The sequence below is a fragment of the Peromyscus leucopus genome, chromosome X, assembly GCF_004664715.2.
Source record: "Peromyscus leucopus breed LL Stock chromosome X, UCI_PerLeu_2.1, whole genome shotgun sequence".
Taxonomy (NCBI): domain Eukaryota; kingdom Metazoa; phylum Chordata; class Mammalia; order Rodentia; family Cricetidae; genus Peromyscus; species Peromyscus leucopus.
This window is the reverse complement of record NC_051083.1, coordinates 109258865-109276058: the sequence shown is the minus strand read 5'-3', so window position 1 is coordinate 109276058 and position 17194 is coordinate 109258865. Positions and strand designations below refer to the sequence as shown.

The following is a 17194-nucleotide window of genomic DNA, read 5'->3' as shown; positions in this document are numbered from 1 at the left end:
TAGAATTAGCAAATGTGCAGAAATTGAAATATTCAGCCTCACTTATCATCAAACAAATGCAAATTAAAATATGGCACCATTAATTTATTTATTTAAACAGACATTAAAAACAATACTCAAAATTGACCAGAGTACAATGAAAGAAATGTTTCATATATTGCTAATGGCAGTGTATATTATTATTATTATTTTCCAATCAACAAAATGTTCGACTCTTGTCTCATTAATTTACGTTCTTAGACAAAAAAAAAAACATAAAAAATAATCATAATAAAATATTCATTGTGTGTTAATAATATTTCAGCTATAATATTCATAAGTGGGGAGGGAGAAATGTAAATATTTAACAATAGGAGAATGTACATGCAAATCATTATACATCATCCACTTTGCAGAGATATATAGTTATTGTCATAGAAATTGTGTAAAAATATGCAAAAATGAGTCAGAATGGAAGAAAAACCATTGCAGTCAAGAAAGTCAAACAGAAAGACTATAGTCACCTTTCTAGATAGTAAAATTATGGGGGGATTTTTCTTCCAATTTTTTTTTAAAGAATGGGTGACTATGTTACTGTCACAGACAGCATCCAAAACTGTCTCCCATTTCAATGATTCCTTAAGAAAAAGAAAGGCAGAGAAGAATTAGTCAGCATTTCACAATCTAAATTGGTCAAACTAAAATAATGTAAAAGGACTTTATTGAGGGAAAAGTGTTGTAACATTTCCAAAGACTTAAATATCACTTGCTAGCTTTTCCTTCAGCACTTTATAGCTTCTTTCCCTGTATTTGCTATGCTATGAGGGCTTTCTAACCTTAAGTAATGTTGTATGTATCTTTTACTTCTTCTCAATGAGAGTTTGACTTCTCGGTTAAGGATTCAACTTATAAAGAGATACTATGAGCAGAATCAGACAATCTGTGTTGTGGATAAACAATGAACAAGTTTCCATCTTGAGAGGCCAATGTATGTAAAAACATAGCTATGATTAACATAATAGAGATTGAGAAGGTTATATTTAGATATTTATGAATATATATGTATATGCACATCTACATATATATGCATGTAATAATGATTAATGAAGAAAGAGGTTATCAATTTCAAAGAGAGCTAGAAGGGTTTATGGAAAGGTTTGGAGGGAGAGAGACAAGGGAAGGGGGAAATCATATAGTGATATTATAATATCAAAGATAAGAGAAATAATTTTAAAAGAAATGAGACCTAGAAACAAAATAAAATAATAGAAAAATAAGTAATTATTAACGCATTCATATGTGCAGAGATACATGGATTCAAAAGCAGTATCTTTATTCCAATATCTATTGAAGTAGATTGGAGTATGTAATAGCAGTTCTGAGAGTAGAAGGGAACAGAAGGGAGAAGAGAGAGAATGATTACCAATGCAAACATAGACTTGAATATATTCTTTTTTTTGGCAAATCAACCACAGCTTTTCTTTCATTTTAAATACAACCAGGGAAATTTAGAATTAGAAGAAATTTCTGAGATAGCCTAATGTCTTCCCTTTACATTTAGAGAAAGAAGCCTCTTAAAGGGGGATACTTCTGTTTATTGAAGATCCCTGCCAGTTGTTCCACTGAAAGAAAATACATACTAGTGATTAGAATTTCTAATTTCTCCATCATGTCTAAATAACACTGACTTGACATTGGACATAATGAATTGTATACTGGTCACTGAATGAAAAAGTCAGTGAAGCAATTAAGAATCCCTTTTCAATGATGTATTTCTAACAATGTCTTTCTGGAATTACTCTGCTTTCAAACTTAGTTGCATTTCAAATGCCAGTCTTTTTCCAAATGTTAAATTTGGAGCTTTTAAATTTTTCATAAAGGTGTTATTTGCCAATGAATTCAAGATCTGATTTTCGAGTTTTGATAAATACCACGATTACGTATTTTCTAAGCTCTGGCCTACACAATTGTGTGTATTCATCTTATATCCCTAAAAAAAAAAGCATGGACTATTTCTCTCATCTCTCCTGGATTAACTGACACAAATTTTAGGACAGAAAATTCTTGTGATGGAGGGATCACAGAGCTTTTGCTAGTGTTCTACTTTAAAGAATGATTGGTTGCAAGGACTGTCAAAAACATTGAATAGGTGTGACATGCCTTATTCCTAGCTGATTTGTAGGTGGGAATTGCTGTGATTTGAACTTTGAAAATGGTTCATAACAGCTATATAAAACCTGTGTATTTGTGTCCCTTTCTCTCTGTCTCTCATTTCATATATATATATATATGTATATATATATATATATATGTCATGAACATGTTTCAAATAAACACACTGAAAGAAAAGAGAATGTCTATATTTATGTACATAAAATTAAAGATAATTATAGCTCAATAAATCATAGTTGCTAAAACATTAGACAATAGAAATAAGACATAGTTTTTTTTTAATTTCCTGCATTATATTTGAATGTCATGATGATAAGTCTAAATTTCTAATCAATGCATGATTAATGCGAAACATTATTCTCTTATAAGTTCTTTTTTTCTACAAAGTACTTGATAGTTTTCCCACAGTCAGTGGTCTTATGTGGAAAATAGTGGTCCACCTACTAATTGTTGAAGTCTCATTCTATAATGAACAAAATAATTGTATATGGCAATTTATGTTGGTAGACATCACATTAAATGAATTTCATGGATGTGTTTGTTGTTGTTGTTTTTTGTGAAAGTCCAATCCATTCTTTAAAAAAATATGTCTCTGTGTATTATGGTTTCTTTTTTTCTTTATTAATAATTTTTTTATTCATTGTACATACCAACCACCGATCCCCTTCTCTTCCCTTTTTCCTCTCCTCCACCAGCCTTCTCCCCCCAACCCACCCCCTAATTCCCTCCTCTGAAAAGGTAAGGCCTCTTATGGGGAGTCAGCAAAGACTGGTACATTCAGTTGAGGCCAGTCTAAGTCCCTCCCCTGAATCAAGGGTATGCAAGTTATCCCACCATAGGTATTATGGTTTCTATGGCTGTGATGAAGCATTGTGACAAAAGGCAACTTAGATATCACAGTTAATCATCAATGGAGGTATTCAAGACAGGAATGCAAATAGAGCAGGAGCCTTCAGGCAGGAAATAATAAAGAAGCCAATAAGGCTTACTTGATTGCTCCTCATGGCTTACTCAATGTTTTTTTTCCTATACAACCCAGGACCACCAACTAATAGGTATTCCCACTGAGAATGGGCTGGGCCCTGCCCAATCAATCACTCATTTAAAAAATGTCCCACAGGCTTCCTGCCTACAGTCTGATCTTATGGAGGAATTTTTTTTTTTTCAATTGGGATTCCCTCCTTTCGTATTGCTCTAGGTTGTGTCAAGTTGACATAAAACTAGCCAGCACATTCTGAAATTCTCCTTTTGGTACAGCTCTCACTTTGCACTATTCATAGCAAATCAAGGCATGAAAATTATACAACTTCTAAAAATAGGCCATAGGAACAAAAGAAGAAAGAAATTAAAATATGCTTGATAGCATAGGTTGCAACAGACTTTCATTAGTGGTGGTAGTAACAGTTTTGTTGAAGAAATAAGCTAAATTAAGCCCAATCTTTTCACAATATCTTCCTCTTTTTGTACAATAACTCCACTGTCATAGAGTCATTTCCTTCTACTTTTTTCTAGAGTTCTCTATTTATTACCTGCTTTGGGTTATAAGTTCCCTTGGGACAGAGTCCATGCCTTATTCATTCCTGCATTCTCTCCAATAACTCTTGAACATATTCAACAATCAGTCATTCACTAATGCAAAAATGTGATGATCAGTTGTTTAATACATACCATTATTCAAAGACACACAACAACAAATCCAATAGACAATGCCAACACATGCAGAGCAGACAGTGAAAAGATAAACAGTGTTCACCATGCCATTTGTTGATGAATTCTTTGCAAGACAAAAAGGAGAATAGGTAGTGTCATCTTGGGTAGTCTTTCAATGGCAGGTTGCCCTGAGGAGGGACTATGCCTGGTGCTTTCAGAAACAGCTACAGTTCATGAACAAGTGGAAAACGTGAGGAGATGAGGGTGACAAGTTGAAACTAAGGCCCTTATAGGCTACTATAGGCTTCTGACTTTCACTTTAGAGAATATGGCTTCAGAACAGAAGAGAAGATGAAATCCTTATTGTTTTAGTCAATATTCTATTGCTGTGTAGAGACACCGTGACCACAGCAGCACCTATAAAGGAAAACACTTAATTGGGGCTGACTTACACTTCCAGAGGTTTAGGCCATTATTGTCATGGTGGAGAACATGGTGGCATGCAGTGAGACATGGTGCTAGAGAGTAACTGAGAGTTCTACATCTGGATTGCCAGGTAGCAGGAAGAGTGCGTGGGCTTGGCTTGAGCTACTGAAACTTCAAAGCCCACCCCCAGGGACACATTTCCACCAACAAGGCCACATCTACTCAAACTAGGATATACCTCCTAATAGTGCCATTCCCTGATAATCAAGTATTCAAATCTATGAGCCTATTGGGGCCATTTCTATTCAAACAACCACACTTATATATTAAAACTTCTACTCTGACTACCGTGAGGAAAAAATGCCATCATACTGCAATGATATAAACAGGACAATGATTAGGAGAAAAGTCACAATACTCTAGCTTGACTACCGTGTGATCAAAAGAAGTAGTGAGGAAGTGGATAAATGTTTAGATTCTATATTTTTCTCAAAGATGACACAAATGCACTAACTAATGGAATGCATGATAGGAATCAAGGGTGACTTTAACTTCTTTGGCACTTCTGGAGAAGTGATGGTAGTCCAGTTTTGAACATACCGAATTTCAGATAAGTTTATAGATACCTATGTGGAAATATTCAGCAACAAGTTAAATATTCAAACCTGTAGCATAGAGGAAAGACTCATGTGGGTCTTAAAAATTGAAAACATACAACTGTGTAGACAATGCATGTAGACAGTTATATAGACAATGGATTCATGAGATGAACTTAGATTTAAGCACTGCTGAACCAACAGTGTATATATGTATGTAGCAACAATTAATGGAGAAAGGAGACCATAAATTTAAAAGGAGTAAGGATTATATGGGAAGACTTGGAAGGAGGAAAAGGAAGAGAGACATGATATACTAATCTCAAAGAATAAAAGAAGTAATAAAAATACTGTATCTGTCTTCTTTCTCAGTATACTTATCTCTAATATTAATCCAACGAAACCTAGTTATATCCCTAGAATGTTTATAGAATTTGTGTATTTGGATATTAAGTACTCTCTAATATGTATGTGTCTAGAATAGTACTAGGTAGGACTGCAACTATGAAGTTTCTAAGATTAAAGTCTTACCTTCCAGAATCTTAACATTTGCTTAAATAAGTCTTCAACATGTAAAGCTTTGTTCATATTACGAAGTAGAATGAACCATTTAGTATCAGTCACCCATGAACTTACTGTTTTCTGTGTGCTTAACATAAATGAAATAGGGATTTCAAGCTATGAGATGCTATATGATACAGGAGCCCTAATTACATGACAATACATGTCTTGGTGGCTCAGTAGAAGTAATCTCAGCCTTTGTGTTGCTGAGGTAGGAGGATCATAAATTTGAGATGAGCTTGGGCTGCACAATAACGCCATGCCTCAAAATTTGCTTCTGGAAACCAAGCCTGGTGTATCACACTTAGAATCTTAGTATTTGAGAGGCTAGGGTACAGGATTGGTACAATTGAGGCCAGCCTGGACTATATAGTGAGTTCCAGGCCATCTTAAAATACAAAGTGAAATCCTGTCTGAAAAATACAAATAAACAAACTGGGTGAAATGATGAAGAAAATGAAGGAATCAATACATGATTTCAAACTAAATATTTAAGCATTATATGAAAGAAGCAAGTTGCAGACATATTGCAGTGGACAAAAATAGTGATAAAATAAATGTTAAAAAGTAAGGGTTTTTTTTAACAGGACTTTTAATATTCCAGAGGACTTTGGCATCTTAAATGGCACTTGATCTCAAACTGCCTGAGATAAGTAGGGCAGCTAATGTCTTTACTAGCCCTAAGAGCATCAGAGCTCCTAGCTCAGCATTATGGGGATGGGGGTGGAGGGCTCTTTCAGTGATTTATCATGAAACTCAATATTGCTGTTTCTAAACCCAATTTAGATCCTGCTGTTTCTATACCAGTATAGTCACTAGAAATGTAGTTTACATCCTCTCAGTACTATGACAAACAAAAATTTACCAGCACCTAGGTCATTAAAAATGCTCTGCAGGCCTGAGTCACAATATGAACACAAGCTCAGTCCCCTCAAGCACACTTTATTTCATGAGCTTTGGTAGCTGCCTTTCTACATTCAGAAACCTTCCCATCCTCAGAGTCTAGTCTTAAATGTAATATAAAACCAGAGGCAAAGAAATGTTCTTTGTGAATGCCGTTTTCTCACTAGTTTCATTTTAAATGTGAATTGTGCTAGGTTAATATTTATACTCCTGACCACTTTCATATCTCATAATGTTTTCTAATCTAACCACTGTCTTTAACATTAAAAACACACTCTAATACTATAGAAGCATTGCCCTTTGTTTGCATTCCAATGCAAATATTTTGTAAGCTGCCCTTCTTTTACTTTGAGCATTTTCAGATGCTACAACCCCTAGCTTCATCCTAAATGCTTGACAACGTATGCATGCAGCACAGAGTGTTATTATTGCCTCCGGCTAGCTTCATGTCATCTACTTTGTCTTTTGCGTCACTCCTTTGATAGTATTAGCAGACCAATTGTGAATCTGCCAGATGTGTTTCCTTGCAAAAGGACAAATCTAAAAAGGCTCATGTTTTTCTCTCTCTTCCAGGACTGCTTTCATTAAAAAACTTCCTTATCCTTTTTTCATGAAACTGAGCTTGCTTAATCAGAGATGGAGCAAACCGACTGCAAACCTTATCAGCCTCTGTCCAAAGTCAAGCATGAAATGGATCTAGCTTATACCAGTTCTTCTGATGAAAGTGAAGATGGGAGAAAACCAAGACAGTCATTCAACTCCAGGGAAACTCTGCATGAGTATAACCAAGAGCTGAGGAGGAATTACAATAGCCAGAGCAGAAAGAGGAAAGAAGTGGAGAAATCTACTCAAGGTAGGGTTTTATTGGATTTTTATTACTAATATTATTTCTCATTAGAGAATGTTTATATGCATAAACCTATGTGTCAAAGACAAATTTTCTGATGTTAACTAGTTAATAATTCCTGCTGCACACATATGCTTAGTGAATCTGTTCCACATGAGAACCCAGCTGAGGTTGTAGGTAACATGTGCTTTTTACGGATTATGCATGAATTTGGATGCAACAATCTTCTTATCAGAGCTTTCAGAAATTGTCTAATCCTACAAATAGCCATTTACAGACTGAAGGATTAAATAATTTATAGTAAGACATAAAGTAAACAGCTAAGTGCTTTTCAAGCCATTTCCCATTTGGGACAGGAGTCTCAAATAAATATTTGGTTGTTAAAAAAGTGAACCAGACTAGTAGAGACCACCAAATAAGGGGCTAGAAAGTCTATGAAAAGAATGTAGAAACATTTTGCAAGGTAGCTTTTAGGGAAGTGAAGAATACTGACAGTTCCTTTTAAGAAACACAGATGTATTTTGCAGTCTATTCTTCAGCTACTCTGGTCTCTCAATTATGGAAAGGCATAATAGTGTTTAACAAAATCAGAGAGCTAGAAATACAATTCCTTTTATTTCAATTAACTACATAGAAAAATAGACTGACATGGCTAGAGATTATTTGTAGGGGTAAGACACACAGACATTATTTTTAAACAGGTATATCTGGGAGAGTGGTCCTCAAAATGTGTACCCCTAACTCAGTAGCATTAGTATTAACTGAGAATTTACAAAAGATTGAAATTCTCAGCCTACCTTAGATAACCTGGATACAGGACCTATCAATTCACACTTTTAAAAGGCCCACTGGAGAATTCTCATGCTCATATCATTCCTTTGAATTCTTTTGTTCAAATACTTCAGTGATCACATGTATTTTGGGGGTTCCCATTCATTCTCATTCAGTATTAATATCCTTTGTAAATTACAGTCAGAAATGTGCAATTACCTGCAGGATATTTCTCAATTAATAACATATCAGTGACTCTAAATTCATTATAACTAAACGAAGAGAGTCATTCCGATACCCTCAATTACAAATCTGTTTACATTGTTGAACATCAGCTAGCTCATACTTGCCTTTCTTCTAGCCATCCACCAAAAATTCTCTGTGTAACATGTTGCATGATCCAGCAGAATTGATCCTTACATCTGCAATGCACTCAGAGTATTTAAAAAAACATATCTAACTGATCGTCTTGTACTTCCCTACATCCCCCTTTAGCCTTTTGTTATGTTGTTTACTATTTCTTGGCAGCAGAAGATTTTGGGGATAGAAGAAATGCAAAAGATAAGTGGGGTGTCTTGTCCATGCTGAGTAAGCACTCTACCACCCAGCTACATCTCCAGATGCCTGTCCAAACTCTTAGAATGACTATTCTAGCTGTGTTCACCTGTCACTCACAGCCTGACTTAAAAGAATCCTTCACTCTCAACTCTCTTTCACTATCACTTTACTAACAAACTTTTGCTTTGTGTAAAAAATCTCTTCTTCCATGAAGTTTAAGGATATTTTATTAGTATTTCTCACTCTCATTATGGACATTTCTTTCTAAAATGTTTACCCAATGAGGATGAGGATAAGGATTTCTTTACTGATCTTGTTTTCCTGTAAAACTCACATATAATATATGATCTATGATTGTCTTATTAGTGAATGCATGTGATAGCATAATTTGTAAGCTGCACTACATCAAATACAATATTACAAATTAAACTGACTGCACTCTAAAATCTTTCATTTACAAAAAATCTAAAGTGAGTAAATGATTTGATATATACTAACATATAAATGTACGTTCACATTTGTAATATTAACTGCATTATTCATTTATGATTCAATATAATTCAAAAAGTGTTGTAAATGTCTTTTCAAATAATTTATTTTATTCTGCCATGTCTTGAGCTAATGACTTATATTTGTGCAAACTAAATCCAACTCACTATTGATAAATTTTATTCTTATCATTATTTGGAGTCTCTATTATTCTTTAAGAATTGGATAGTTCCATTAAAATATTTCTCTATAAATTTGTCTTTACAGAAGACAAACTCATAATTGTAAGTTGTGGGTCGTGGAATAAAATGGTTGGTTCTGTGAGTTTAAATAAGAATACACTCAGCCAGTCTGTGGTGGCACTTGCCTTTAATCCCAGTGTTCGGGAGGCAGAGGCAGGCGGATCTCTGTGAGTTCAAGGCCAACCTGGGATACAGAGTGAGTTCCAGGAAAGCGCAAAGCTACACAGAGAAACTCTGTCTTGAAAAAAAACAAGCAAACAAACAAACAAAAGAACACTCAGTTATGTCTCTAAAAGTATGAATAATCTTATGCTGAGTCTGTATTGAAATGGTCAGCCTCACACTGTGCAGTGTGATCAAAATAAATTTAGGATGAGTACAGTTTTTCTTCTCTAATGTCATGCTAACTTCCTTTCAGTAGAGTATTTTAAGCAACTAGCTTTTGTTTAGCATTTAATGTTAGCCAGACCTTGGGTCCTATGTTGGAGGTGAAAATTTACTGCTTGTTGGAAACTCATAAATGGTGGATAAAATGGCTATACAAACAAATCAGTACAATTTTGTGATAAGTGCTTCTGAAATAGCCTCCCAAGGCATAGCTTGACTTTCCAATGGATTTTAGTTACATAACCCAGGTACAAAAAATAACAAAAGAAAACTTTTATAAATAAACCATTTATATGTTTTCCAATATAAATCATTCCAACTAGCCTAATTAAGTTTGCTAACAACCATCTGTGTCCCACTTCAAGTAGAAATCATCACTTTGTCCAATACAATTGTATTATATATGATATCTTCCCTTTAGCTATGTATAATTCTAGTTAAAGGTACAACTGTGTGACATTATGGGGCTTGTATTCAGGTAATTTACTTAATAAATACTCCAAAGTATAAGAGTAGAATGCTGTCAACTATATATGCCACACCCAAATCATAAAGGATATCCTTTAAATGAATAGGTAAGAGGTCTTGATTTTTAAATTTTTAAGGAAAAAAATCATAAGCTGAGGTTGCTAAGAACAAATCTATCTATGAAATTATAGAATAAGAAATTCACACTAGTTTTGAAGTTACACATGAAATTGCTTAAGTTACAGCCAAGATGCATGATAAGTGCTTAGTAAAGAGAAAAAATGCATCAAATTTGTGAGTAAAAGACATGAACAGAAAATTTGTTCTGACTCTTGGGAACATGTTGTGCCAGAAAGTATTGAACCTACAGGAAGACTTACTTTAAGAAATAAGTAATACAAGGTTATTTGCTAAAAGTTAGGAGTGAGGATATGGATTCAGGAATAGTTTTGGACTGAAAAGTATACAAATTGATGGAGAGGGTTGCTTCAGCTGACAACAATCACTGCAGCATTTATAGCAGACATGAAAGCAGGTCCACCCAAAACAGGCTTTGGTTGCAACTGAGCTTTCTCTAAGATGATGCTCAAAGGAAACAGTGTTCATAAACATGCTGGTGAAGCACTAAGATATAAAACATGCTACAACATATTAACTCAGTTCTATACCATAACACTACAGAGGGCATGATAAAGCCAGACATAGAATGCATAGTAAAGACCACTTACTCTCTCTCTAAAACAAAAACAAATTCATCTTCCAATGATCTGGCAACATAATCAAAATGTGTGGGTAACAGCCATCTTGTTTCTGGAATGGTTCTATAAATGTTTATCCCAGAAATGAAAACAGTATTTAGAAGCAGAAGGGTTGGAAGTTAAAACCCTATTAACAATGTAATAGGACTTGGCCATCCTAAATTTGTTCATTATAAAAATTAAAATGTCAAGGTTTTAGTTTTACTTTAGTTCCTTGACCAGGGCATTATTTGGTACATCAAAGCTACATATTCTAACCTGGCACTTAGTCAACTTGGCTTAGCTTTAAAAAAAATCTTTCTTTTTAAAAAAATTATCCAGTGGTGCTGGAGACATGCATGTAGTAGGTATGCTCTGTACCACTGAGCTATGTTCCCAGCCCTGGATCATCTTTCAGTGGTAATCTTAATGTATACATAATGCAATGTTGGAAGTTATTGACTATTTCTGGTGCAATAACATTTCCTTAAACTCTGTTTGAGAAATTATAAACAGAATATCCTAGAGAAAGTTGGAGGGAGAGAATGAGGGGTAAATATGATCAGGATAAATTGCATGTATGTGTAATTTTTTACAAAGAACAAAAAATTAAAATTAAAAATAAAACTTTAGATGATTGAAATACAAGAACCTGCATTCACCTCAGCTGGCCTAAGAAGGCAGACAAGGTACAATGACAACTTGCTATTATTGAAACTGCTAAACCTTTTGAAATTATTTTTATTTAATAAATTTTGACTTGTGGAAAGAAAAAAAAGTGAAATGATTCTTTTTTTAATTTTATTTTACAATACAATTTAGTTCTACATATCAGCAACGGATTCCCTTGTTCTCCCCCCTCCAGTCCCCCTCCCCTTCCCCCCAGCCCACACCCCATTCCCACCTCCTCCAGGGCAAAGACTCCCCCAAGGACTGAGATCAACCTGGTAGAATCAGTCCAGGCAGGTCCAGTCCCCTCCTCCCAGATTGAGCCAAGCGTCCCTGCATAAGCCCCAGATTTCAAACAGCCAACTCATGCAATAAGCACAGGACCCAGTCCCACTGCCTAGATGCCTCCCAAACAGATCAAGCCAATCAACTGTCTCACTTATTCAGAGGGCCTGATCCAGTTGGGGGCCCCTCAGCCATTGGTTCATAGTTCATGTGTTTCCATTCGTTTCGCTATTTGTCCCTGTACTTTATCCAACCTTGGTCTCAACAATTCTCACTCATATAAACCCTCCTCTTTCTCGCTAATTGGACTCCTGGAGCTCCACCCGGGACCTAGCCGTGGATCTCTGCATCAGATCCCTCAGTCATTGGATGGGGTTTCTAGCACGACAATTAGGGTGTTTGGCCATCCCATCACCAAAGTAGGTCAGTTCAGGCTGTATCAATCTTCCCCAAGATCCAGCTATACCACTCTTGGGCATTTACCCAAGGAATGCTCAGTCATACCACACAGAACACTTGCTCAGCTATGTTCATATCAGCATTGTTCATAATAGCCAGTACCTGGAAACAACCTAGATGCCCTTAAACTGAAGAATGGATGAAAAAAAATGTGGTACATATACACAGTGGAGTACTACTCAGCAGAGAAAAACAATGAAAGCATGAAATTTGCAGGCAAATGGATGGATCTAGAAAAAATCATCCTGAGTGAGGTAACCCAGACTCAGAAAGACAAACATGGTATGTACTCACTCATAGGAGGATACTAGATGTGGAACAAGGATGACTGGACTGCTATTCACATCACCAGGGAGGCTACCTGGAAAACAGGACCCCAAGAAAGACACGGGGAATCACCCAATGACGTCGAAATGGATGAGATCTACATGAAATGATTCTTAATATAATAACCGAAGTGGATAATTTATAATTACACTTGATAAGTTTCTAGATGGTATGTTTCTATACCCTGACAATAGGTTTCTTCCCCTATGCAATAAGCCAAATCAAGCTGAATTAAAAGTAAAAGATCAGGTTTATTGGGGCAAAGCATTCCTAGGTGACCCTTCAGCCCCCAGAGATCAAGGCAAAGGAAGGGGGTAGGAGAAAAATCGCATGGCCAGTCTAAAGAAGGGAGCTTAAATACTCTGTATTTAAGGGATGGTGATGTGTCTTCCACAGACTCCGTTCGTACCCAAGTATGGTATGCTTTTAGGCAGGGTCTTGAGCAGCTTCAGGGGTAGAGCCTCTGCCTCAGAAGTGGACTTTGAACGGGCAGGGTTTGGAAAGGGAAGAATGGTTGGATCAAGCAAGAGTGAGGTGGAGATTCCAACCAAACAACACTTTTCTTCTGAATGAATCCTGCAGGAAAAAACAAAACAACTTTCATATACCATGCATTCCAAACCATGAAGATTGTCTATTGCCTGACATCAAACCATTGAATCTATCATGGCTCAGTGGCTCCTTCTGACCTAGCACCACACATCTGGCCCTTGTCTAGCATTTTTCACAGTGTCAATGCCATTTACTTCATTTCATGTCATCATTCATAGCATCACAAGAAGTATAAACATAATATACACGGAGAAATTTTCAGCCAGAGAGACCACATCAAGACATCTATTATAGAATTTTTCAGTTTACTGTTAGTTATAGTTGTTGGTCTCTTATTTTTATAAATCCAACTCTATTATATGCCTGTATACATAGAAAATTATATATGTATATAATATGCTGTGTCATTATTTATAGTTCTAGTCTTTCAATGGTGGTCTTACGATATCACTATGGATAACAATGAATTATTGGAGAATGGAATCTTGGATTATAGGTTTTATAATGAGAAATGTACAAGAGAATTGTAAATGTCTAGATAGCTTAAGAAAAGAGTGTAACTAGAGTTTTCCTGCCTTGCCCACAGTCAGGACAAATCTTTGTCACCTGCCAGTCCCACAGCCGCTCAGACCCAACCAAGTAAACACAGAGACTTATATTGCTTACAAACTGTATGGCTGTGGCAGGCTTCTTGCTAACTGTTCTTATAGCTTAAATTAATCTATTTCCATAAGTCTATACCTTGCCACGTGGCTGGTGACTTACTGGCATCTTCACTTGCTGCTTGTCATGGCAGTGGCTGGCAGTGTCTCCTTCCACCTTCCTGTTCTTTCTTTTCTCCTCTCTCTTAGTCCCGCCTATACTTCCTGACTAGCCACTGGCCAATCAGTGTTTTATTTATTGACCAATCAGAGTAATTTGACATACAGACCATCCCACAGCAGAAGAGTAGCTGTAACTGAAAATAACTGAATATGGCGGGAGGAGGTGGAATCTATGAAGTCACAAAAATTACCACAAAGCAAAGAATGTCATGAAGAGAAGGACTCATAGCTACAATGAAAAGAAACACTTAAGAAATGTTTGTGTAATGGAAGTGATATGCTTTGGGCAACTGATTGCTGTTTTTTTTTTTTTTTTTTTTTTTTTTTAAACACAGCATAGTCAAGATCTGTCTGAAGTTTCAAGTTTTAGAAATTGTGAGAATGATGATCAATTTGATAAGAAATGCACTGGGTTTGGAAGGGAAGATGATAATCTTAATTTTGACCATGTTACATTTAAGATTCTTGTGTGACAGCAGGTGGATCTTCCAAGAGGTAGTTGGAGATGCATGTTTTTGAGTTCAAGATAGATTGAGGCTAGGGATAAATGTAGGCTTGATCATATTAGTGTTTTAGAGCAAAATATGCCTGGGGATAGATGAGATTACTCAGGGAAATTTTGTAGGGTAAGGCTAGAAGGGCCAGGGACAAAAACCTGAATCTATCATCTGTGAACTGACATAAACACAGTTTAAATGTACTTATATTTTCACCTAGCACCATTCTTCAGTGAATTGATTTCTCTAAGATAAAATATAAAGGATCAGAAAGCTAAAAGTCTGAAAACTTGAGATCTCATGTGCCATTGTTTTTATCTTTCTTACTGATCTGTAGAGGCACCTATGAAGAGAAATGGATTATCCTATATTAAACAAAAAGTTAAATTTTCTTTTCTGTAAAGATTAGAATCTATGCCATTATTTTATTTCAGTACCACCTTTAAATCAGAGAAAACATTATTAACTGTCAAAATGCATGTCAGTATTTGTAACTTGTACTAATCTAGGTAAAGCTGAGACCAACTTATTTTTTTTAGAATGACAGATAGAATTGTATGTATTCATCACATATGTTTTATAGATCTTATGGATATGGATCATAGATTCTCAGACAGTCATTTCCTTTTAGGTTGGAAATGGATAAAACAAACCACATTCTTCATACACTACACACCTACATCAGGGGGTCAAATGTGAAAATACTGCCACACTAAAACTACTTAGATTCTCTTCATTTCTGTCTTTATGTTCTAATGGCCTGTGGTTGGCAAGGAATTTAAAAGCCTTTTCACTCTGAATAGCATTAGAAAAGGATAAATACAATGGTATATAATTTATCATGAATGGTTTCTTTGTTTTAAGCTGTCAGGGAAATCAATGGTTTTTGTTGTTGTTTGTTTGTTTGACTGTTTCTAATTCAGGACTAACTTTTGGTAAATACTGAAGAAATACTTTATTTCATCTTTATTTGCCGAGTCAGCAGCTGTCACATCCTAGTCCAAGTGCATGTGGATTGCTGGATTCTAATGATATTTGTTGTTTTGTTTTAATCTTCCAAAAGGCTTTAAATGAAAAGATTGGCAATATTTTACTATTATTAGTCCTTTATTAACAGGATGAACATCTATAAAAAGGTTTAGTGTATGATGTGTGGCAGGGTGGACAAAAGGGATAGATTTTTCTAGAGGTAGATAGGTTGGCAATTGTTTCCAAGTAACCTCACTTCCAAAGGTAGCATCAAGTATCTAAGAAATCCACTTAAAAAATAAGCATATGGAAATGTAGGAAAGTATTTTACTTATGCTAATTTCCCTATTGTTTCTGTATGGCTAAGATTAGTTTGGAGTATAGCAATTTCACTCCAAGATAATAATGAAGGAAAAATGATCAATGCAGAAAAAGGAGTTATGGCGAATACCAGTTACAGCTAAAACAGTACTACACACTCGTAAAACAGTAAATTTGACACAAATATGCATTCTGTCTTTGTAACCTATTATTTTCTAGTTTATTGCTGTCCTAATAGAATGATTGGTTGCTTGGTTGTTTGTTTTACCCTTATCTCACACCATCGCCATCTGGTGGAAAGCATTTAAACTGCCAATTTGTACTTGTGATTACAAAGCAAATTGTCTATTTTCTGCTGCTGGCCTTTAATTTATTTACTTATATGTGAACACTAATTTAGTATCGGGTATGTCCCAGGGGTACATACTGTTCTGAGTGGATGATATTCTACTTGGAATAAATGTATTCTCATGACAGTTTTTCCCAATTCCTTGACCCAGGTTAATGAAACACTTCACCCTACCCCAGAAGCTCTTCAAACCATGTTGCTGCACATTATCTACAAGGGGTAGATAAAATCCCAAAATTGCAAAGCACATTTTTCCGTTCTTATTTCAAGAACATATTCATAGCTTAAGCTATTGTTTGTATATATGTAGATGACATGGATTATAGTTCCTACAAAAATCTTGAAAGAACCCTTAATCTCAGGATCCATATTTATGGGATAGAGATCACAGATGGCAAGAGTAATATAATGCTAACAAGACCCATAAAATGAGATTTTCAACTTCATTTGATCACACATAATGAATTTTCTGTTGTGAGCATGTTATGCTTATAGTTGTCCTGAGTTTCTGCCATAAAGAGTTATAATGACTGCTCTGAAAGAACTTAGACTCTAAAAGAAAATTAGCCAAACTATTTAATAACAATTCCAATTTGATCATATTTTTTATGTAGTGACATTGCCCATGATAGTTTATTCACTTTTTTCTATGGAGCATCTAAAATTGGAACAGAGTATTCTTGTCACATGTGCCATGGCTCCCTCTACCTGTTCCATGGCAGGGCAGATACCCATAATTAATCATTGCATCCTTGCCTACTGAGCCCAACTGTAACTTCACTAATTCAACCACACACCATATGCCAATCAATTAGAATTGGTAAACAATGGAACCTATTTCTAGTCTGTGTTCTGACTTTAGCAAGTCCTCTGTGAAATTCTGAAGTTTCACTGATGAGCAAGCAATAGTCCTTGGTGAAAACAAAAGGTTGATACGCACAGTATATACTGTAAGAGGGTCTGGAAGCTAGAAATGGGTACTTACTTGACTTGGTGAATTATGACAATAATTACAGGAGAGACATCAAACATTTAAGTTTCAGGCATTGAATGAGAACCTAGCATGATAGCCTGATGATGCATGCATACAAGAAAATGAGCAGGAAAAAAGTGATCTTGAGATGTCAGAGGAGAATATAAATAGGAAATATTATAT

The 17194-nt window shown here is 35.5% G+C and overlaps 1 protein-coding gene across 4 annotated transcripts in view; it reads left to right on the top strand.

The window, feature by feature from the left end:
* Positions 1-17194, top strand: part of Tenm1 (teneurin transmembrane protein 1) — an 829897-nt gene that overhangs the window by 240872 nt on the left and 571831 nt on the right. For all 4 annotated transcript variants that reach the window (XM_028881639.1, XM_028881638.2, XM_028881636.2 and 1 more), the window contains one exon: positions 6861-7140. In XM_028881639.1, coding sequence (XP_028737472.1) covers positions 6924-7140 — 217 coding nt within the window. In that variant the 5' untranslated portion in view covers positions 6861-6923. The remainder of the gene's footprint in view (positions 1-6860; positions 7141-17194) is intronic.